At 48.3% G+C, this 24,272-nt stretch overlaps 1 protein-coding gene across 1 annotated transcript in view; it reads left to right on the top strand.

Moving 5' to 3' along the window:
• Positions 1-23,814, top strand: part of Treml2 (triggering receptor expressed on myeloid cells like 2) — a 30,424-nt gene extending 6,610 nt beyond the window's left edge. Inside the window, exons 3-7 of the mRNA XM_051152684.1 lie at positions 10,044-10,385; positions 14,963-15,338; positions 16,189-16,295; positions 16,560-16,653; positions 23,597-23,814. Coding sequence (XP_051008641.1) covers positions 10,044-10,385; positions 14,963-15,338; positions 16,189-16,295; positions 16,560-16,653; positions 23,597-23,669 — 992 coding nt within the window. The 3' untranslated portion in view covers positions 23,670-23,814. The remainder of the gene's footprint in view (positions 1-10,043; positions 10,386-14,962; positions 15,339-16,188; positions 16,296-16,559; positions 16,654-23,596) is intronic.
• Positions 23,815-24,272: the final 458 nt, after the last annotated feature.

Consider the following 24,272-nt stretch of genomic DNA (forward strand, 5'->3'; position numbering starts at 1 on the left):
TGCTGCGGTTTGTTACACCATGTTTAGCTGATGTTCTTGGGGGGCAGAGAAAGGATGAATTAGAAGGAGGAGAGAGGTTCTGGGGAGAGACTGGGGGGAGGGGAGGTGGAGGAAACTGAAGTCGAGATGTAGTATATGAGAGAAGAAAAGTAGAAAATTAAAAAAAAAATAAAATAAGTACACTAGTTCTAGAGGATTTAATGCCCTCTTCTGGCCTCCTTAGGTACTGCATGTATCTTATGCACAGACAGTCCTGCTGGTAAAGCACCCATATACCTAAAATAAATCTGAAACAACACCGAACAAATGACAAACATTCTTTGTTATTTCCAATCTCTCTAGATAAGCTTTTTTTCCTTGATGTTTTTTAAACAGGGTCTCTACATAGCCCTGACTGCCCTGGTACCATTCTACAGACCTGCCTGTTCTATCTCTCCAGGGCTGGGATTAAAGGCATGTGCCACTATGCCTGGCTGGGTAAAGTTTTTACCTTCATTTTAGCATCTAACTTTATGGCTTCCCATCTCCTGTAGTAGAATGATTTATTCTATTTACTTCTCTGTTATTTTTTCAAGTTATTCTTTTTATAGCATTTGGCAACCTTTCGCGCCTTATTTTTTCCTCCCCTTTTTTGGGGACTCACTGCTTAAGAATGCTCAAGGGTAAATAGAGGTGGGAATCTTGCCAGAGCATCCCAAAGGCATAGGCATATTTAGCACATCTTGGAGTCACCCAACTGAGAGACTAACAAAAGCCAAGAGAATATCTTTAATTATTTAGAAAAAAAAAGTCATTTCCTTTTTATGATTTAAGCTAAAAAAAAAAAACAAACAAACACACAAAAAAAAAAAAAAAAAAAAACACCAAAAAACTAAGAGGAATTAAAATTATGAATGTTAAGTAAGAGGATATTTAAAAATAAAACAATATACGTGTGTTAGGGTAGCAACATGAGCAACTCAAGACAGATAGGTGCCATAGAGGGAAAAGACCAGCGATTTAAAACCCCCAAAGACAGGCATGATGGCTCAAACCTGAAATTCCAGCACGTGAGAAGTAGTCAGGAGGACAAATAATTCAAGGTTCTGAAGTTCAAGTTCCACAGTGGGTTTGAGATCAGCATAGGCTGCATGAGAAACAAAACAGACATAACTGTCTGTGTTTTAAGGCACCATGAGGAAAAGGAGAAACAAAACAAAGAAAAAGAGGTTGAGGAGAAGGTATGGAAGTGCAGCAGAGAGAGGGGGGAGTGGGGACAGGAAAAGGAGGGGGAAAGGGAGTGAGAGAGAGCACACTAAAAATCAGTAACTGACTCCCTCTCCTCTCAGTAGCTCTCTTAGTCAGGGTTTCTATTGCTGGGATAAAGCACCTTGACCAAAAACAACTTGGGGAGGAAAAGGTTTATCTCAGTTTACCCTTGAGGTGTAAACTGCCTGAGGGAAGGCAGGAATGCTGAGGCAGGAGCTGATGCAAAGGCCAAGGAGCAGTGCTGCTCCCAAGGCTTGCTCAGCCTGCTTTCTTACTGCACCCGGGACCACCTGCCTGAGGGTGGCACTGCTCACAGTGAGCTGGGTCCTCCTATCAACCATCCAGCAAGAAAATGAACCACTGGCCAAGCTGGGGTAGGGCATTTTCACAATAGCACACTAGGCCCACCTCCTAGAAGTTCTGTGACTTTTCAGTAAACACAGACAAGTGGGAAAGCCTTTACCTCAAGCCTCCAGAAGGCATTGGTCCAAGCTGTCGTAGGATCTATAAGACATCCCTTTGCAGATGCGTCTTAGGGCTTGGTTTTGGTTGGCATTGCAGTGTTGCTCTGTACCCACTTCTTCAGCTGGGATACACATCAGTAACTTTGGCAGGACAGCCTTGTCTACTTGTGGGTCCTGTAGTGGGGCAGAGCTGCTCTGGTGGGCCACACAGACTGGGTACAGTTGATGCAGAAGAGGAGATGGATGCTTCTCAAATTCTGGGTATCCCTCATTGATGGAGCCAGCTTCAGTGTGTGCAAGGTGGGGGTGTGGTGCATGAGGCAGCAAGTGCGAGACCAAGAATGGGCTTGCTTGATGCCAGGCCTGGTGGCTCATGCCTTTAATTCCAGCACTTGGGAGACAGAAGCGGGAACATCGCTATGGAAACCAGCCTGGCTTACATAGCAAGTTCCAGGCCAGCCAGAGAGATGTAGCGAGACCCTGTTTGTTGTTTTTGCTGTTTTAAAGAGTGGGTTTGGTCTTACAATAGTGCCATGCAGTGTTAGCCCAGGTTGAGGGTTGGGCCTGTTTATAGGGAGGACCCCTTGTAGCAATGCAAGAACTATGTGGCTCTTCTGGGAACAGGGTCCTCGAGGACTGCAGGATCGCCCAATAGTCTGTGTTGTCTTCTGAGGTTTCTGACATCATGTGACCAGTGGGGCATCAGAACAGGCATGCAAAGTACTTCATTTCCTCTTAAAAATAGCATTTTTAAAAATGGTATGTCTAGAGTGTTTCACCTGCATGCCTGCCTGTGTACCACATCCATGTTAGGTGTCTGCAGAAGCTAGGAGAGGGCATCTGAAGTTACAGTCGTGAGCCACTGTGCTGATGCTGGGAATTGAACCCAGGTCCTTTGACAGATCAGCCAGTGCTCTGACTCACTAAGGTGTTTCTCCAGCCACCCTTTACTTTCTTGTCAGCAAGGTCGTCTAAGGTCTTTGTGGTTTTCTCTGTTTCTGGAATTCTTCCCCGAATGTGTGTGTGTGTGTGTGTGTGTGTGCGCGCGCGCGCGTGCGCACGCTCATGTAAACCCAGGTGCATGTGTGTGGCCTTGTGTGTGTGTGTGTGTGAGGTCATACTCAAGGGTGGGTAAGCTTCCCAATGGCTATCCACCTTGGCTTTAAGGCAGAGTCTATTGCTGACCATGGAACTCACTGACAATAGTTAGGTTGGCTGGTCATTGGAATCCAGGGATCCAGCCATCTCCACTCTCACCCCCTGCCATGATGGCAAAGTGTGTGATGCTACACTCACCGTTGACATAGTAACCAGGGATACAACTCAGGTCCTAGGGCGTGGGTGGTAGCGTGATACTGTCTAAGCCATCACCCTCAGCCTCCCACCTACCCCAAGGCTTCAGACAGCAGCTGATTGGTTTTTGCTTCGGTCCTTCTTTGCACAAGAGAAGCCTGTCTAGAACTTCCAGGAAGCCATCTTGTCAGAAGTCCCTGACAACATCAGGATTGTACATTTTCTTTGTTTGGACAGGATCTCCTGTATGCCAAGCTAGCCTCAAACTCCCTATGTAGCTGGGGTTGAAGTCACGCCTCTCCTCCTGATTGCCGGGCTTATGTTCTTGTACCACCCACACCTTGTTTATGCGGTGCGGGGGATCGAACCCAAGGCTTCACGCATGCCAGGCAGGCAACCAACCAATCGAGCTCCAGCTCTAGCTCCCAGTAATAGATATTCTCAATGGGTTGATTTTTTTTAAATTATGTGAACTATATCTCATGAAGCTGTGATCTTAGGTTGAGCAGAGGTTTCTTGGATATAAGAAAAATATGAGCCATTACAATTATATGTAGGATTTCACCAAAAGAAACCAAAATGGTCCATCTTATTTTGTTTTCACTTCCTAAAAGGAACACTAGAAGAAAAATCTCACCATGTCAGGGTTAGCATTCTCGCAAGGAGAATGGTGAGGTTTGGGGGAAGTGGTAGAATTCAATTCCGGTAGGAGATACAAAGCTCTCTGGATTTCACATTGAAGAGGGTAGATTTTACTTAACTTTTAAATGGGAAAAATAAATGTAAACAACAAAATGGGAGCTTGAGAGATGGCTCAGCAGTTAAGAAGGTGTCCCGCTCTTGAGGAGCAAAGTTCAGTTCCCGGCGCCCCAGCTGAACGGCTCATAACCACCATCACTCCATCACCATGACCTCACTTGGTAGGTCTCACTTTATGCTGGACACACTAGGGAGCTTGGTAGATGGCATGACTCCAGCTTACAGCGTCCTCACAGGGGTGAGTGTGACGCCTGTGCCTGAAGCCTCTGCTTTAGTGGAGGGAGAAGGTGCCACCGGTGTTAGGGAGGGGAGAGTCCCTGCACTGGTGTGTGTGTGTGTGTGTGTGTGTGTGTGTGTGTGTGTGTGTGTGCTAGGAAAGAGTGTGGAGAAGGGTAAGCGAGCAAAACAACATGTCCTCAGTGAGTGGAAAGCCCTGAAGAGACTACTAGCCAGGGCCACCCTGGTTTGTGAAGCTCCTCCATTTTGGTTGAACTGTATCAGTTTCTGAAACTAAGTCATTTTGTTTTGTTTTTTGTTTGTTTGTTTGTTTGGGGTTTTTTTTTAGAGCTAAAGTAACTTGCTTTGTAGATTTGGGCCCGCCTCATCTTAGAGCTGACTCAGAGACAGCCCAGGTGCAAGCCCTCACCAGCCAGGCATGTGACTTGGACCCTCCCACTTCCTCTCAGCTTTCCTCACATCCCTGACCACCTGCTGTCTGCCTGCATGTCTGGGGTGCGCTATGAAGAAATACACCTCTCACCTCACAGGGTACAAGACAGAGTTTACTTGGGAGCCATTGTTTAGGCGCCCATACAAGGTTATCTCAAATTCCATGTTTTAATGTGTTAATGTTTCCATGCAGTTTTTAAAAAAGGATTTATTTACTTTTGTGTCCCTTGATGTTCTGCCTACATGTCTGTGCAAAGGTCTCTGATCCTCTGGAACTGGAGTTACAAACAGTGGTAAGGCGCCATGAGCGTGCTGGGAATTGAACTCAGGACCTCTGGAAGAGCAGCCAGTGTTCTTAACTGCAGAACCAGCTCTCTGGCCCCTCCATGCGGTTTTAAAAAAGAGATTCACTTATTTATTTTTTCTTGTTTATGGATGTTTTGCTTTCATGCATGTGTGCGCACCCTATATATATCTACTGCCTTCAGAAGCCAGCAAGAAGGAGCCAGATCTCCTGGGATCGGAGTTAAGGATGGCTCTAAGTTGCCACGTGGGTTCTGGGAACTGAATCCAGGTCCTCTACACGAACGGCAGGTGTTCCCGGCAGCTGAGCCATCTGCCCGGCACCTCCATGCAGTTTTATAATAGTATAACAGGCAAAGCTGAACATCAAGACACCTTGAACATACACTGGTGGAAAGCGCAGTTAGATGGGTCACTGTCAAGCGTGGAAGTCTCTGCTCTAGGGCCCAGATGCTCTCTGGCCACAGGCTTAGCCTTTTCACTGGCGGGGAGTAGGATCTGCTTCTGCGTTGCAAAAGATTTACCTAATGGTCACAAAGATATTGGGTCACATGCTGAGGGAGTCAGGAAGTGGCTATTAGGAAGGGCTCAAGGTAGCTTCCGATAACTCGGCTATGGACTGCCTTCATTACAAACTCTCTGAAGTTATTGAGGCAGTTTTCTTTCTTTCTTTTTTGTTTTTGTTTTTTGTTTGTTTGTGTGTTTGCTTGAGATAAAATTTCTCTGTGTAGCTTAGGCTGTCTTGGCTTCTCTTTGTAGACCAGGCTGGCCTCGAACTCACGGAAATCTGCCTGCCTCTGCCTCCCTGAGTGCTGGGATTACAGATCTGTGCCACCTTGCCTGGCAAGTTACTTACTTACTTACTTACTTACTTACTTACTTACTTACTTACTTGCTTACTTATTTTTAAATGGAGCTAGAGGGCTAGATATGTGGCTCAGTAGAGGGCCTGAGTTTGATTCCCAGCATCCACAAGGCAGCTCACAACCATCTGTTTCACTCCAGGTCCAGGGATCTGAACTCCACAGACATGAGGCACACATGTGGGGTACATACACACATGCTGGCAAAGTCATAGACATCAAATAAAAATAATTTTAGAAATAAAAAGAAAGACAAACTAGGGACAATATTTATTTATTTATTTATTTTTGAGACAGGGTCTCACTATATAGATCAGGCTGGCATCTGGGTCTCACTATGTAGGCCAGGCTGACCTTGGACTCATAGAGATTGGCTTGCCTCTGCTGAGATTAAATGTGTACACCATCACACCTGGTGAAATCTTTATTGTTCAAAGCATATCGTCATCCTTGTCAACGTAAAGAGTTTAAGCCTAGAGTAAATGAAATCTTGTCTCAAAACAATGAGAATAAAAAATAATGACAACATCATAATAAAAATATAACTTATTTAACCAGAGAGTTGTACTTCTATGGTCTTAATAAATAGCCATTTTGTCTCATTGTTCACTGAACTGAATTTTGCAAAGCTAACCTTCCCTCAGGGCGCCCTCGTCAGAGTGTGTGTATGTGATTTTTTGATTTTGTGAGGATGCCTTGCTGGACTCAGTTCTTTCCTTCCATCATATGTCTCTGAGGATGGAACGCAGGTCCTCGGGCTCATCAACAAGCTTCTGGGAACCACCTTCCAGGCGATGATGTCATCAGTTTGGGAACCACCTTCCAGGCGATGTCAATAGTTTGGGAGCACAGTTTAAGGGTACCTTACAGTCAGATTAGCAGTTAGAAAGTGTCTGCTGATGTTCTAGTCATTCAGTCAGCTCTGTAGAAGGTTCAGGATCAGGTGCAGATCTCCCCAGGAACAGAAGTTCACAGCATTAAAGAAATTTCTCACCCCTCAAAGATAACACGTCTCAGTGTCCCCTTTGAATGCCACATCAGAACGCTTTCAGTGACAAGCATAGGGCTCCGGGCTATGCATAGCAAGGAGGTCATAAGAACTAATGAATGAATGGGTCAAAATGTGAGAAGTTTGAAGTGTGCAAAGCTAAAACTCCTTTGGTCTGGGATTTGGGAGTTCAAGTTAATGTTAAGACTGCGGCTGCACTAATTAGAGAGAACATTTTTTGTTCAGCAGCCTAAAGGAGTGGAGGAAACATATAATCTCAGGGGTCCCCCTGAGCCCCGCAAGAGCAGTTTGCCCAGCTGTTGGATATCAGCAGAGTATTTTGATTCTTTGGGGACTGAGGGAAGGGCGGAGTCTTGGGCCAAATGCTGGGTCATTTCAACTAGAGCTGGGTGGCTGTGGAAGAGAGATAGGGCTAAGGGAAGGAAGTTGAAGGAACAGGGCTGTGTGCTCTGGTGAAGCCCAGGCCTGCTGAAACGAGGGGAAGGAGGGGCTCTGAGGGCGTGGGCGGGGTGAGGGGGGGTAATACGGGAGGAGATGGGGGAGGGGAGGCTTGCAGACTTCAAGAAGACTGGGAGCCTTGGAGGAATGGAAGGTTAGAGAGAGAGGGTGGGTGAGTTAGAGACAGCAGGAAGGACAGCAAACGAGAGCCAGAGCCTGTGAGATGTGTGGGTAGGGACAGGGAGAGGCCCTGTGTGTGTGAGCGTAAGTTTTACAATTTACACCCCCCCCCCAATGCCAAAAATAGAATGGCACGTGAGTCTGTGAGGGTTTTTCTTTTACACCAGTGAGCAGGGGTGAAGGCAACCAGGACTCGGAGGGTCAGGGTGACTGAAGGAATATATTTTACCAGATAAGACCTTCCTTGAGAAGGAGTGTTAAGGCCTGCCAAAGAGCATCTGCTCTTGAATCTCTGAATCCAGAAGATCCCATCAAGTCTCTACAGAAAGTTCCAGAAGCCTCTCCTCCAGTTCCCTGGGTAGACCAGCTGCTTTGGATGAGGAAACACCCCCAGATGGATCAGGTTTTCTGTAGAAAATCACCACAGAGGTTGTGGCGGTCTGAAGCTTTTCCTGGCCCAGGGGCCCCCAAGACGGGTGAAACAGCCACACCTGCCTGAAGTTCTGAAGAAGAAGGCGGAAACAGACAGCGCCCGCCCTCCCTTGCTCTCCCCACATTTGCGATAGGCTCTGCTGGGGCCACTCTGTGCCACACTGCCTCACTTCCCCAAATAGGCAACTGTGCTTTTTAGAACCTGACATCCCAAGTGGCATGCCTGGGGTCAGTGTGGGGCCTAACCTTAGAGTCCCCTGGTGACTGTGACAGTGCCTCTGGATGGAGCCATGGCCGCCTCTCCTGTTCCTGCTGCTGCTCCTGTGGCTACAGGGCTGTGTCTCAGGTGAGAGGTGGGGGCTGATAGAAGAGAAAGACCACTTCCTCTTGTCTGCCCCCACTGCCTTTTCTTGCTCCACTATGTTAATGTTTTGTGGGTTAGGGAAGGAGGGTGGGTTGACTGGCAGTTCTTTACCAGAGACCAGTGACGATGTCCCGTGCTAGTATCTGGCCACAGGCAGAGCTTAGTCTGGCCTCACACAGAATTTGTGTGTCCTCTGTACTGGTCTTTATCTGCTGGGTTTCCTTGGTGTGGAGAACAAGCCCTTATTCCCTCACAGAAATGACTTCTGTTTGGTCTTTGTCAGGCTGGTGCCAGTGTGAGTCCTTGTATCATGCGTTCACACTTTAAATTCCGTTTTTGTTTTTGTTTTTTTTTCTCGGAATGCTGATGCCACATCCGGTCCCTCTGTTCTGATCTGAAGGGAACCAATCCCCAAAAAGCTTTTCCTACTCAAGGATAATCTGAAGGGGGCTCACCCATTCCTGGCCTTCCTGGCTGCCAAGGCAAGCACTGACCCCTTCCTGCTCCATTCCGGGTAGGGTGAGGGCTAGCAAACCCACCCCTCACCGGTTGACAGAAAGTGAGGGCACAAATGAACCCAGGACCCCAAGGGGCTTCTCCCAGGTGACCTCATCTCTGCTAATCTGCAGGGAGAAGGTTTTCAAAACCTGGCTGAGCTGAGGTGAATTCGAGAGGCCTGTTCTATTCTGTTTACTTGGTAATGGAAGAAGAGCTTTCAGCTACAGTGACAAGTGTGTTGGAAACAGGGGCAGATGCCTGGGCTTCTGGGTCTTGACTGTACCGTCTCCCTCTCTCTGCCTCCTGAACTGCCCTGCCAACCTCTAATTCTAATATTTCTCCAACAGATTGGAGTGCTCAAAGCACGTTCATAATTCATTCATATTAATTCTCTCTCTCCCTCCTTTGCATGTGCATGTGTGTTCGTGTGTGTGTTCGTATGTGTGATACACACACATGTGTGTGTGTACACACCAGGCCTTGGTCTCCCCACCCCTCACCCCAGCCCATCACTGGGGTTACAGGTACATGAGTGATGGTGTTTGGCTTTTTACATGAGTCCTGGGATTTGAACTCAGGAGCTCAATCTAAACAGCCTTAGTCAAGAAGCCATCTCCCCCGCCTTCCTTTGTTCTTTTGAGAAGGGGGTCTGTCCTGGGATAGCCTGAAGTCACTAGGTATCCCAGGTTAGTCCTAAACTCTGGATCTTCCAACCTCAGTCTCTCTCATGCTGTTGTGTCATGTCTCATGCCTAGGTATAGAGACCAGATACTCTGCCAAGCATATCCAGCCTGTGGTCTGCAGGCCCCATGCATCCCAGCAGAGCCATGGCTTGCCCAGCACTTCTGTAGATACCAAAGTCAAGTCCCAATGTCAAAAACATTGACTGCTGTAGAATCCATTGGCTGGCTCATCAGTGGGGGTGGGGGTGGGGGCTTAAGCATGTGCACCATGCTTACTCTATGTGTCAAACTAGAATATTTAAAAATTAAGGACCATGGAGAGGGCTATTTCGGGCTAATCAATCGAGGACAGGGGTGTGGCTCAGTGGTAGAGTGCTTACCTCATATGCTTGAGGCACTGGGTGTGATTACCCTCCCCCACGCTCCATGCAAAACAAAAAAGAAGAGAGGGAAGAGGGAAGAGAGAAAGAGGAGGAGGAAGAAAGTTTATTATTTGAAGAAATAATTCTTTATCATTTTTCCAGATACTAGGGCCTTTTCATCACCGTGGTAGTTTGTGCTCTCGGGTTCCAGAGCTTGGTGACCTGTCTGTGTCTCTGTATTTGCCTCACTGAGGGCAAGGCTTGGGTCTGTCGCTGGGAAATACTGGGCATCCCTGAAGACTGAGAAACATCGAGAACAAAAGGGACTTTATCTGGTGGAACTCTCATGCTAGGATTGTGCTTGGGCTGGGGTCTCCTCCATCAGCTCCTAGGGAGTCTTGTCCTTCTCCCCATCAGACTCTCCAGGAAAGTCAGGGCAGCAGTCATCTCTCCTTTTGCCCTAGTTTCTGGTTTTAAGATGTCTTCTTTTTCCTCCCAGGTCCCGCCAATGAGCACCTGTACAAGAGAGTGCAGCTGCATGAAGGGGAGTCTCTGTCTGTGCAATGCTCCTACAAGAACCGCCGGAACCGCATGGAGGGCAAAGCTTGGTGCAAGGTTAAGAAGAAGAAGTGCGAGGTCAGCTTCATCCGGAGCTGGGTGAAGGGGCCCAGCTACTTGATGCAGGATGATGTCAAGGCCAAGGTGGTCCACGTTACTATGGAGACCCTCAGAGTCCAGGACTCCGGACGATATTGGTGTATGCGTAGCATGTCTGGGAATCTCTACCCCTTGATGGGTTTCCAGCTGGAAGTATATCCAGGTGAGCAGACCTGACCAGAGCCGGGATGGGCAAGATAGATAGTATGATCATGGTTCTTCAGTATGTACATTTTCCTCTCACCATTTTACAGACAAAGAAAATGAGTTTTAGCGAGCTCTGTGTGGCTCTGTCCTTGCTCTTCTGTAGAGTGAGACTTGAACTTGGGACTGTACTTTGTTTAAGTCAGTTGTGTGAATGTCATATACTTACTGAGCTCATGGGATGTGCCATGTCCTGTTATAGGCTTTGAGAATATAATGATGAGCAAAACCAGCCACAGCCCTGCCCTGTGGGAGAAGCCAGACAGGAAGACACCATCTAGACAAATCATGGCACAGCACAATAAGTGTTCTTAGAAACCTAGGATGAACTAGAGAGTTACTCAGAGTCAGGAATGCTACAGATGCAGCGAGCCTCAGAGGACCATCATTGGGGTTATGAATGAGGACAGTTCTCTCATCTATGTGTGGAAGGGTAGCTGTAGGGAGAGTCTTATGAGCAAAGGCCCTGAGGTGTGATGCCACAAGGCCTATAAAAGGGGGATTGGTATGACAGGTCCACTCTGGGTGTTGTTATAGTTATTTTTTATAAAACTTTCTTTGTTTCTCTTAGTTTCTTTCTTAACCCGGCTATCACACAAATAATTGAGACACTTTTATATTTGTTTAATAATAAGCTTCACAGCACAATAATTGAACAATTAGTTCTTTATTCTTAACCCTCTAATCTAATCTGGCTTTCTCCCAGTATACATCTCAGAGATACTTGTGCTTTGTAGCTTTCTCTGTTCCAGTTCCTCTCTGCTGATGTCTCCTGGATCTCGCTCCTGGTGGCTAAATCCCCTACTTTCTCTTCTAACTCCTCCTCCCTTGGCTGGCAGGAAGCCCAGCCCTATTCTCTCCCCTGCTCAGTAATTGGCTATAAGCTGCTTTATTGGTATATCAGGGGACAATTGGGGAACAGTGTTTACATAACATTGAGACAGGAGATTCTCAGAACAAGGCTTGCAACCAGATATGAGGTGTGTGTACAGAAATCAGCATTTGAATTACACAATAACCTTATGCCTACAGGGTGTGGGGGAGGTGATTATGGAACAAGAAAAGACAGCCTTAAGTTTTACAATAATTGATGGCATTTGTTTGGTTTTTTGTTTTGAGGCAGGGTCTCATTATATAGCCCTGGCTGGCCTGGAACTTACTAACTACTTAGACCAGGCTGACCTTGCACTCACAAAGAATCACCTGCCTCTGCCTCCCAAGTGCTGGGGCTAAAGGTATGCACCATCACACCAGATTAATGTGTTAGTTTTATTTAGGCTTTGAGCTTAGGGAATCGAGTTGTTCTAAATTCCATGATATGGAGCTGGGTCTAATTCTAACAGGAAGAAAAACGTGTTATGCCTTTTTTGCCTGCCCCCTTCCCCCGTCTCTGTCTGTCTGTCTGTCTGTCTGTCTGTCTCTTGAGTGTCTTTGCCTTCTCTGTCTCTATATGCAGATGTGTGTGTGTGTGTGTGTGTGTGTGTGTGTGTGTGTGTGTGTGTGTATGCACTGTGTGTATGTGGAGGCCAGAGGTCAAACCCAGGTATGATTCCTTAGGAGCTGTGCACATTGTTTTTTGAGACAGAGTCTGTCACTGGCCTGGAACATGCCAAGTAGGCTAGGCTGGTTCCCCGATGCCCAGATTAAAAGCACATACAAATGTGCTTAGGCCTTCGTGTTTTCAAGACAAGCACTTTACTGACTAAGCCCTGTCTTAAGCCTCTTCTTTGAAAGGCAGAAATCATGGCTTATGAAAGACAGGAATGTGAGAAGAGGCAACGAGACCAAGGTGGATGCCTGACTGGACATAGTAGTGCTTTTGATCCTTAGACTTGGGCATTGTGGGTGGTGGTGGGGAGTAAATAGATAGACTCAACTCTGTGCTTTTTCAGACTTTGTGTATACTTTGGAGTGAGGGCAGGACTTGCTCAAGTGGGACACTGGAAGAGAATACGGGCTCATCAGTAGTTAGGAGATGCTGGCATTTATGGAGTGGGGAAACCCTAAAGAGAGAATAGGAGGGAAATCAAGAGCCCTGTTCTGTCATGGGAAGGCACTTCCTAGGATCTAGGGGAAGAGATGACCCAGGCAGGTGACGTGTTAGTGACAGAGCAGAACTGGGGTGCACTTGAAAATGTCTCCATGAAGATAAGCAAGGGCATTTAAAGATCTCTACTTAGGGCTGGGATTTGAGCGCTAAAGGATAAGGGGTCTCTTTCAGCATATTTCAGTAAAACCGTTCATCACAAATCAAGGGGATAGAAAAATCTCTCTTGTGCATAGAAATAAGAGAGAAGAGTCCGAATGAAGATGTGTAAGACAGGGAAGGGCGGGGAGCCACAGAGTGTCCTGGGAAAGCCTCCACTTGCTATGAAGTTCGCCACCTGCCCTCTCTTGCTCCCCTCGCCTAAGTGCGTCTCCGTCCTCCCTGGGCTGAACCAGGAAGAGCTTTCTGAACCAGGAAGAGCTTTCTTCTTTGGTTGTGGGACTGAATCTCATTTCTTTTCTCTCCAGTTCTACGTCAATCATAGAAGCAGGTGACTCTGACTTCGTTTGGAGGGGGATGAAATTGCTATCATGAAATGAACTTATTTTTTTTTAATCATCATTTCTCCCACTATTTTGTGTGTGTGTGTTTGTATGTGTATGTATGTCAGTCCAAGCATATTCGTGTGCATGTGCACATGTGAGCCAACTCAGGTATCGTACCCAGGTGCCACCCACTCTTTTATCTTTATAAATTGTCTTTGAAACAGGGTCTGTCACTAGCCTGGAACTTGCCATGTAGGTTGGGCTGTCTGGCTAGAGATCCCCGATATCTATCTGTCGCACGTGCCACCATGCCTGAGCTCTAGGGTCTCATGTTTGCATGGCCAAGCACTCTACTGACTGGGCTTCCTCTCCAGATCATCATGTTCTGCTTTGTAAGGATAATCCTGGTGAGACGGCTCAGTGGGGAAAGACCCTTGATGCCAAGCCCGATGACCTGTGTTTGCTCCCTGGGATCCATACATTAGAAGGAAGGAACTGACTCCTGAACGTGATCCTTTGATCTCCATACTCATGCCAGGGATGCGTGTGCCCACCTGCAAATAAATAGATAAAAATGGAAACAATTAAGCCTCGGCCAATTACAATTCTCGTAGCAGTGTGTGCTTCACCCACAACAACCAGGCTTTGTAGCCCAAGACAACTGAGCTGGGGAGGCAGCGGCTCTCTGGCCCAGCTCCTTTGCTTTTGGAGGTGAAGCTTGTTTCCTCTTGATTGCTGTCCATAGGAATGAGGCATGTGGTTCCTGGTGTGGCTTAGCCAGCAGGTGTGGGAGTGCCCTCTGCTGGCCGAGTTCTTTCTTTCCAATGCTTTGAAAGTCTCTGATGCGGATGTCTAAGCACTTGCTTTGGAGGGTTTTTTGGGTGTCCTTATGATATGAGTCTTAGGCATATGTTGACCTCTGACCTCTTCCTCCATCTCTCCCCTCACCTACATTGATGTTCAGGTATCACTTGCTCAGAACAATGGCACAGGCATCCCTGCACAGTGATCGCTGGCTGGCCTCAGGAATGTGTCTTTTCTGCCCACTAGAGGGGGTAGTTTGTTCTGCTCCTGATGAGATTCAGAACTGATTGCAGTCCACACGTGCATGCTGTCCAGACGCCAGGCTGCTTCTGGTGGTAAAAGGTTGGACCAAGCATCCGAAGGGGCAGCATCTTCCTCTGTGTGTCTTAGTGCATCCCGAGGAAGGTGTTTGACCCCAACTCTTTGCAGTTTCCTCTGGATTTTGGGGCCCTTGGCCCTTCTCTGTCCCCAGTTTTAGTTCTTATCTGACAATTATGGGGGCACTTTCCTTTACATAAAATCATATTATAGAAATATCTCTTAAACCCAGAAAAAGGCACTGAGATGGCTCAGTGGGTCAAAGCACTTGACATTGAGGCTGATGACCCAGGTTCAAACCCCAAGCCACATGACATAGAATGACAGAACTGACTCCTGAAAATTGTTCTCTACCCTCCACACATGTACTGTGGCACATGTGCACACACACAAATACATATTTAATAAATATAATCTGAAAAGGGAATCTCTTTGATGTCCAGAAAAGGACAGGGAGCTAGGAAGAAAGATGAAGCTGTGCTTTGGGAACAGGCCTGATAGGGGAAGCTAAAGACACTGTCCCAGAGTCTCCCTCCCTTACATGTCCCCTCGTTCAAGTCACTCTTTTTTTTTTTTAAGATTTACTTACTTATTATGTATACAAATCTCGTTATAGATGGTTGTGAGCCAACATGTGGTTGCTGGGAATTGAAACTCATGACCTAAGAGCAGTCAGTGCTCTTAACCTCTGAGCCATCTCTCCAGCCCTCATGTCACTCTTGAAAGAACACACATGTGACACTCAGAAGCCCAGCCCAAAGTCACAGAGGGTCAGGCTCTCACCAGTGTCCCTACAGCTGAGGGGGCTACAAATCCTGTCCCTTGCAAACAAGCCTCTGGCTTAATCTAATGTAGTTTTTCTTTTCTTCTCTGGTCCCTCAGCCCTCACAACTGAGAGAAATATTCCTCTCACACATCTAACCAACACCCTCAAGAGTGGGTTTGTCACAATGGATCAAGTTCCTATTTCCAGATCGCATGTTCCTTTCACCTCTGATATGACAACTGTGATCACCTCTGGACTTCTCACCTTGGCCTCAGGGACCACCGCAACAACCCCTGTGTCAAGTTACCATTTCACCGACACCAGTGGTACCGTCACAGAGCCCAGGAGGAGCACAGAGTCCCAACCAGTGACCGTGTCTCCTAGCAGCACAAGACCCTTTTCTGCGGATCCAGTGACCACCTCCACCAGGTCCAGACACCTGATCAGCAGCCTGTCCACCACAGGGATGTGCCACCAGTTAACCCCCAACAGGTTATGTGATATTTTATCAGCTGTGGCCCCAGCACTCAGAGCCAGCAGATCCAACCCTCATTATTGCTTTCCAGGAATTCAGTGTGGCCTGACGCTGAATGGAATTATGGGAAATGGGAGGGTCAAAGGGAAAGCCACAAGATAGGAGAAGGGGGCGTGGCTAAGGGGTGGGAAATGGATACTTTATTTGGGTTCCCCCAGACCCTGAGACAAGGACCAGGATTTTACCCAGAGAATTGACAAGAGGATGGAAGTGGAACAGAAAGTGGAAGTAGGCTGATAAACTATCCTTGAGGCAGCCTCTTCTGTGCACACAAGAACATCGTCCCACCGGGCAACTCTTGTTAGATGCCCACTCAAGGCCAAGGGAGCTAGGACAATGATATGTCAACTCCTGTTATCCATAGTTAGGGGGTAGCATAAAGTGCTCCAGTGACAAAGGACAGTGCAGGCCCTAGTGACACATAAGGGGGGAGGGTTTGCTTCTGCTACAGAAGACAAAGGGGGCAAGAGGAGTCCTCAGTCACTGTGGAGACAAAGATCTTGATCTCTTCAGTCCCAAATGGGCATTTCATAGTGTCCTCGTCTTCACTGATGAATGGATTTGAGGACATACTGGAGGAGAGGTATCAAATGGAGATTCTCCCTTCTTCCTGTTGACATACTTCCTGGGACTCTGAGGTCTTTTCTCCTCCCACATCTGGTCCCCAGAGAAAGAGAGGGGGGCTATCTACCTGGAGGGGAGTGCTGTGAGACTGCCTGCCTGATCTGTGCTTCATTCTGCCGAAGGAAGCTGTGGCCAAGGTGGAGAACTGGGTGCTAACTCTTCTCTTGTGTCCTGCCTCCTCAGGTCTCAGGAGACTTACCTCACTGCGACTGTGGTGGTGTTAACATTCCTTCCAGCACCCATGGTGTTGTTTGTGGTCTATGGGTTTTGGAAGAAGAGGCACATGGGAAGTAAGTAGAGCCACCCCTGGCCTCCCAGGGCCAAAATACGGGTATCTAAAGAGTGTGGAACTGAGTCTCTGCCTATGTCCAGTCAAGATGGCCAGTGACATCCAATGAGGAGGAGAGTGGCCAGGCATAGATGGCCCCACATATCCCTTAAGAGGATGAAGAAAAAATGCAGAGTCTGGAGAGGATCAAAGACCACCCAGGGGTATTGGGGCACTGAGAGCCGGGCTTGGCCCTTCTTCACTTCTCTCTATTGGTTTGTTGTAGGATATACCTTGGGCAGCAACTCTGCTAAGCCCTGGATGCACCTTCCTGAAGGACCAGAGACCCTGTGGAAGCCTGCTTGGTCTAAGATAACTGAGTGAGTTGAGAAGCTGTTTCCAGTGGGCCCAGAAGGCCAGAAGAGGTCCAAAGGCCAGGCAATGGCCCTGTGGCAGGAGGATAGTAGAGCTGCCTTTCTGTGTCCTCAGCTTCTCTCTGTTCCCTCAGAACTCCTCTATATGTTTGGAGACCAGAGTCAGGAGCCCCAGAGGTGACCAATGTTTCTAGAGCCCTGTTCTGGATGAGAAGGAACAGTGACTAAGACCTGGGGACCACAGAGCTGGCCAAGGCCACATGTCTTCTGATGTTCCCTGACTGTGGCTGTTAGTCCCTTCTGTTCTGGAAGCCTACAGATCACACATTTCCACTTGATTCCTGCCTGGCAGCCCCATCAGGCCAGGGAGAGTCTTTAGTTACAGGCCCAGCCTCTCCCAAGGTGGGGGGTGCTGGACCTGGACTTCCTCACTCCAGTTCCTGCTTCCATGCTACATTGATGAGCTCATGGAGGGGACTGAGAGCACAGACTAAGGCGTGGGTGTCCATAGCCCCCTCTAGAGGGCCCCCTCCTCCAGACACTGGTCTTGGCCATGGACCAAAGCAAGGCCACTTCTGAGAGAGAAAACCACATGGAGCTGCCGTGCTCAAAACATCAGAGAGAGCAGAGCAAAGTGAGAGTGACAAACAAGATTCTAGGCTAGAAAGATGGGCAGACACATGCACACACAGACATAGACACATACACACAGAGAAAGAGAGGGGGAAGGGGAGGAAGAGGAGGAGGAGCAGGAGGAAGAGAAAGAACAAGAAAGAAGAAGAAGAAGAAGAAGAAGAAGAAGAAGAAGAAGAAGAAGAAGAAGAAGAAGAAAGAAGAGGAGGAGGAGGAGGAGAGAAGAGATCTGCCTCTGGCCAGCAAAAATCCTTCTCTGAGCCACCTCCCCTAGCTGAGCAACAGAACCATTTCTCTAGCCAAGAGTGAAGACAAAAGAGCCTGCAGATCCAATGTCCTGCTGACTCAGCCTCCTTCCTTATACACAGCTCAGACTTTACCTCGAGTATCTAGATCATTGGTCCAGAGTTGAACAGGGATGGCTGTGGGCTCTGGACTCCACTGTCTGCCTAATAAGGATGCCCATTAGCCCATGGAGCCTGGAAAGGTCACTGGGACTGAGAGTAATATCAACACTCTTAGCCTTCAGTCAGGGATCTCCTGATGGGACAGTAAACATCACAGTCAGGAGAGTGACACAGGTGGGACCTTGATGGGCACTTCAGGATGGCTTTGAGAAGAAAGGAGGGGCCAAAAGTGTAAACTTGGAGGACAGAAAGGACGAGGCATCTCCTTACTGCTTCCAGAAGAGAGTGCTAGAGGTAAGACTCAGACTGAAAAACTGACAAAACACATTCTAAAAGGGCAGATAGACAGATCTACACATACCCACATATCTCTGGCTAGCATGCAATCTGTGTGGAACCACACCCTAGTGAGTAACTAAGGGGGATTAACTCATACCACCTCTAAAGTTCCACTTAGATTCCTGGCACTGTACCTCCATTGCCCCTTCATTGGCTGGGACAGCCCTGTTTCATGGATGGGAGATGGAGAAGCAGCCAGGCATAAGGACCAGTGTTGACACTGTCGTTGTGTGACCCTGACCAAGCCACTAACCCTATTTGGGACCCAGTTTTCCCTCTCTTATGAAAGGGGACAATGATTCCTACCTCTAAAGATGGTTTGGGGGAATGCAATGAAATGACATAAACACCGTGTGATCGTGCAAGCGTCTTGTGATTCCTTTCCTGGATTCTTTCTTGTTCTTTGTTCATTCGGTACTGAGGGGTGTTTCAGTGTTTGTTCTGCTGCTGTGGCTGAAGCACTCTGACCAGGGCTGCCAAGATGACTCCATGCTCAGCATGTTTAGCATGCTTATCGCTCCTGTGAGAACCTAGGTTCACTTTCCAGCATCCACATTGGGCAGCTCATCCAGTAACTCCAGTTCTAAGGTATCTGATGTGCCTCTCTGGCTGCTTCAGGCACCTCATGCACCCAGTGATTATAAACTATTTCAAGATACACACATATGCACACAAACCATTAAAAAAATCTTTTAAAAACAACAACAAAACCCAATCACTTTGACCAAAACCACCCTAAGGAGGAAAGGGTTTACTTGGTCACAGTCCATCTTTGGAGGAAGTCAGGGCAGGAATTCAAGCAGGCTCTGGGGCGGAGACCGTGGAAGAATGCTGTCTGTTGGCTTGCTTGCTTGCACGTCCCTGCTTAGCTAGCTTCCTTATACAGCTCAGGACCACTTGCCCAGGGTATGGCGTCTCCCACAGTGGACTGGACCACCCTGTATCAACTAACAGCCAAGACAATCCCCCAGAGACATGTGCCCAGGGCCATCCATCAGGGTAATCTCCCAACTGTTACTCTCTTCTCTAGGCTGTGTCAAGTAGGCAGTTAAAGCTGACTGTCAGCTCTCTTGATCTCACCTTGTCTCCTCCCCCTTCAATCAACACCACATGGATGTTGGGGCTCTGTGATGTATAGTGAGCGGTTTCTTTAAAAAACAAAACAAAACAAAACAAGATAGAAATATTATAAGAATGTGCTTTCGGAAAAAAAAAAAAAAAAAAAAGAATGTGCTTTTGTTTTAATCCCAGGTGTGGGGATGTGGGGCTGCTCAGACTGTCTACGGCACCTGGTTATGATTTGCCTCATGCTCTAGCAGAGGGCTGGTTGCGCCAGATGCAGCTAGTTTCTGCGATTATGTAATGTTTGGAATTCTGGGGACTTTTCAGAGGGTGTATAAATGCTAGGGCTCTGAGAGGCAGGGCTGTTGTTGATTGTTCGTAGTTGGTAGTCATTGTTGGTTCTTGCTGGTCTCAGTTTTTTAAGTAGCTGTGTGCAAAGAAGAAACAACAACAAGAAGAAATTAGATAACCTGATGGCGAAGATCAAACTCACCCCCAAGAAACTTGACACCCATTCAGCAGGAAGCAGTCTAGCAATGCATAACTTTATTCAGTGATCTTTTTCTCTTTCTCCCCTCTATCCTTCTTTCTCATCTATCTAGTGGTAGGGAGTGAAACCAGGAGAACAGATTGGGTGAAAGGGAAAAGAAGGGTGGAAGGAAGGAGAACCCACAAAGTAGCAAAGTCCAGCTACACTGATGGTGGCTGGATTACTTACTTTTCAGTTTCTATGATAAAACATGGTTAGGAGCTGGCCAATGCAAGCCTTTCCCTGAGGCCCTAATCCAAGCCCTTCCCTGTGGGGAAGGAATGTAATTCCTTCTCTAACACAAGAAGAGTGCTTGACAAAGTCAGTAACAGCTTTGGGCCAGGGCCTTGGGGAAACTGATTTCAGACCCTGGGAACCAACTTCCCACCAAACACACAATGGGCTGGGGTTATGAGTCCCAGGGCTGCTCATCGGTGATACACTCGAGATTTGAGATAGCTGTATTGCTGTTGTCCAACATTGCTTGATTAGCTTCCCGCTGACTTCATCCCACTGTATGATGGCTTTCCACTGACTCTGCCTCATTTCCCCTCTGCAAACCATATAAAAACTGCTGTTCTTGTTAATAAATGTGTTTGGTGTAAGCCATCAGCTTATGTAAGCCCTCCAGATGCCAGCTTTCATATTTTCTTTATTTTTCTAATTTCTGGTTCATGATCCCAGGAACCTTCACTGAAGCTTGCTGGCCCAGGTCACACCATGGCCAAGGCAACTAACAAAAGGAAGGATTCCCTTTTGCTCACTGTTCTGAAGGGATAAGATTCCACCGACAGAGAAGCAAGGCACCATGCAAAAGGCTGGAGAAGCATGCTGCAAGCTCACATTTTGACCCACGAGCAGGAAGCAGAGAGAGCAAATTCAGACTAGAATAAGGCCTTAGGCTCTAGAAGCAATCCCCTTCCTGTGACATACTTCCTCCAGCAAGGCCACACCTCCAAAACTGTCCCAGGTAGCCCTAACAACTGGGTACTGGGTGTTCAAATGTCTGAGCCTACAGGGAACATCGCATTCAAATCATCACCATGGCCTCTTCAGTGAGAGTTCATTGTGACGTTAAGGAGCACAGTAAGGCAGTGGGACTGAAATCAAGGAAGGCCTGAGTTCACATCCCCCATGCAGCCCTTCATGTCAATGTGGCTGCAGTGAGTCACTGTCCCTCTCTGATGCTGTGCTCTCTTCTGGACAGGAAAATGGAGAAAGCTGCAGCACCTGGACACCACCTTCCAGGCTAAGGGCATGTACATGTCAACTGCACGAGCCACAGCTCAGCATCTAGAGAGGCAGGGCAGGCAGGGAAGGGAAAGCAGCCAGCCTCAGTCTGACCATGACTGAGGGAAGAGAAGGCAGTGTACAGTTGCACACACATTAGACCCTCACACAGGGTCACCTACTAAGGCGCGGGAGGCAGGACAAGCTTGAGTCCTTCGGGGAGGGGAGCCTTGCAGATCCTGCAAGGAGCTCAGGATGGTCAGGCTTCATGGAGGAGTTTGCTCTATGCAGCCCAGAGCTTGGGCTGTTATCAGAAGATGGGTGATGCCTGCAGGAGGTCCTAGGGGTGTGGGTACACAGACTGCACAGGCTGGACCTTGGGAAGGCTGCCCCGAAAGGAGCTACATGGACAGAGGTGGTCAGGGACTAGCCCCAGTTGGTGGGTGCATGGAGGTCTTCAGTGAAAGAAGGATGAGAGAGATTCCTCACTTGTGTGTTCCAAGGAGGGGCTTCTGTAAGCCAGAAATTTATGAGAACTGTTTATTGTCATCCCCACCCCTTGCCTGCATGGAGGAACTCCATGGCAGGGACACAGAGAACTGACAAGTTGCTATAGACACCCAATCCTCAGCTCCTGTGGCCTGCATGGCTTCTCTTTTCTCAAACCCCAGGCCAGTCTCTTCCTCCTTCTTGCTTTTCTTTCTTGAGCTCCAGGGGCCCCAGAACCAGGGTAGGGCTAGGGCTGAAAGGGCCATAGCCAGCAGGGCTACCAGACAAGCCAGGGACGCTGCCTACCTTGGAGAGACAACAGCCCTCTGAGCTAAAGGCTGTAGAGATTGAACACTCTTGCATAAGGCTCATTGTCTTGGTCCGAAGGAACAAGTGAAGCAACCCTGTGGCCACAGTTGTGCACTCTCATAGAGATTTATAAAATGGCTGCAGAATGCATGCCTTGTTCTGCTTACAGGGATGTATGCTGCCGGGTCTGCCCTCAACACCCTAGGACTTCCTCACCTATAAAGGAGCGGTGACAAGTCACCTCAGCTTGCCTTTCAGTTTTTGAACATCACCTTGCCAAGGCCCAACTCCCCCCTAGACACCCTGAATTACCACACCTCCTCACAAGCTGGCCTGCACTTCCTCATTTCCTGTAGTACTGCCTACTCTTCTGAGCCTTTCGTTCACAGAGCTTTTCACAAGTCCTGTGTCAACCAGGATCAGCCCTTGTTCCCCCGGCATCCTGCCTGTGGTACTACATTGTCATTTAAAGGGCTTTCCCCCATTCTTACAGGTTTAAAAATTTCATTCTTAGTGTTTATTTGGGGACAGGGTCTCATGTAGCCCTGGCTGAACTTGCTATGTAGCCAAGGATGAACGTGACCTCCACATCCTCCTGCCTCCACCTCCCAAGTCCTAGGACTGTAGTCATGCTCCATCATGGCTGGCTTTCTGTTTGCTTATCTGTCAGCTATGAGCAGCCTGTAGCTACTGGTTTTTCACAGCTCATGGAGTGACAGTTATATTTACTTACTTTAAGGTTTTCACGCATGTGGAAGTGAGAGGACAACTTTCGGGAGGTGGTTTTCTCCTTCCACCATGTGCTTGGGTCATGGGGTCAAACTCAGGTTCTCAGTCTTGGTAGCAAGTGTCCTTACCTGCTGAGCCATCTTGCTGTGTGGTGACATTTATTTTGAAATGTGCCTGATGAATACAGCCTTTGAAGAAATGCTTAGCAGTGAGTGCGGCTTGTTGGGAAGCTGAGGGTATGAGGGTAACACAGGGCCTGGGGCACTTTTTTCTCCTCCCTCCTTCTGAACGCTTCCTTCATACCCTGCTTTGCTGTCTCCCACCCTGACCAGGACCTCGCCCTTCACTGATCATCCATTCCTGAGAATACCTGTCCTTCTGCTTTCTTCTCATCCTCTCTAGTCCACATGGAACTTTCTAGTGCCCAGGTGGGCTAGGCAGCAAGGTTCTGACCCCTGAGGGCAAATTGGGCTTGGAATTCTAGACAGGTCTCCAAAGGGCCTCTAGTCCTGTCACCTGCCTTCAGTGGGTGACTTACGTGGGTGGAGAACAAAAACTTTAAGCCAAAGAGGAAGTGGGGGATTGAGCACGTAGTCTTACTTCACTATGGTTTCCTCTTGGGCTTTCTCAGCTCTCCTCACCCCTGGCCTTATGAGGCAGGAGGCTACAGAGCCTCTGAGAGCCTCTCTGTAGTTCAGTTCCGGGGCCTCGATTCAAAGCCTGTAGCTGGTGGATCCACAGGGCCACACAGGCCTCCCTCAGCTTCCCTCCTGTCCTCAGAGACCTCTGCCTCCCTCAGCAATTCACACAGCATTGGACTGGCTGTGGCTGCTGCCTGAATCCTGCCCGAAGCTGGTCTCCTCTCTTCAGAGCATCTCTAGCTCCATCACTCTTGCTCCCCATCCCAGCGCTAGAAGAGGACAGATGGCCTGGCAAGCCACATGCCTGCTATCCCCCATCCTGCTGGTGCTCCTGGCCCCAGGTGAGGACAGGGGACAAGGATAGAGGGAAGGGACCAGGTTGAGGAAGGAGAAGGGAGTGGGGGTGTGCACAAATGGGCCTCTGTGGTTGGGAAGGCAGAGTACATTGGGTGCTGTGGCTCTAAGCAATCCTGAGCATGGACACAAAGGGGCCACTCCCTGAGCAGGAACCCGTCTCCTGGACCTGCTGTGGAGGCTGGGGGTGGGGGGGAGGCTCTCTAACCTGAAAGGTGTATTCCTAGGCTCCTGCGCACAGGACACGGAGCTACTTCAAACAACGGAGGGCAAGACTGTTTCCGTGAAATGCCAATATGATCCCAGCCAACGCTTCAGGGAGAAGATCTGGTGTCGGAAAACATCAGAAGGGACTTGTAAAATCTTATGGTCCAGTGTCAGCACAGGTGCCACGAGGCGACCACACACCATCCGGGACAATCCTGCGTCCTACTTCTTCACTGTCAACATGACTGCACTCAAGAGGAAAGACTCGGGCACTTATTACTGCGGTGTTGTTGAAAACCCCAGATGGATAACGATTCTCAGAGACATCTTCCTGTTGGTGTTAAAAGGTGAGCTTCCCCTTTGCATGTGACACAAGCTCACCCCAGCACTTTCACGGCTCCGGAGCATGGCCAGCCCCTAGGTTCAATGGGTGCCTGGAGGTTGTTTTTATGAAAGCGTTGGCCCAGGCACATTCCATGTGGGAGAGGCAGTAGGTGTTGATCTTCCTACGTGTTCAAACATAGTGGACACAGGACTTGGGGGGATGACCTGGACAGTAGAGCAGTTGCCATGTATGGTGATTAATTTTAGTTGTCAATGTGGCAGAACCTGGATTCACCAGGGAGACAAACCTCTGGCCACATCTCTGAGAGATTATCTTGGCTTGAGTTGGGAAGAGCCATTCTAAAAGTGGGT

Source organism: Acomys russatus, chromosome 11, assembly GCF_903995435.1.
Source record: "Acomys russatus chromosome 11, mAcoRus1.1, whole genome shotgun sequence".
In the NCBI taxonomy this organism is placed as follows: Eukaryota; Metazoa; Chordata; class Mammalia; order Rodentia; family Muridae; genus Acomys; species Acomys russatus.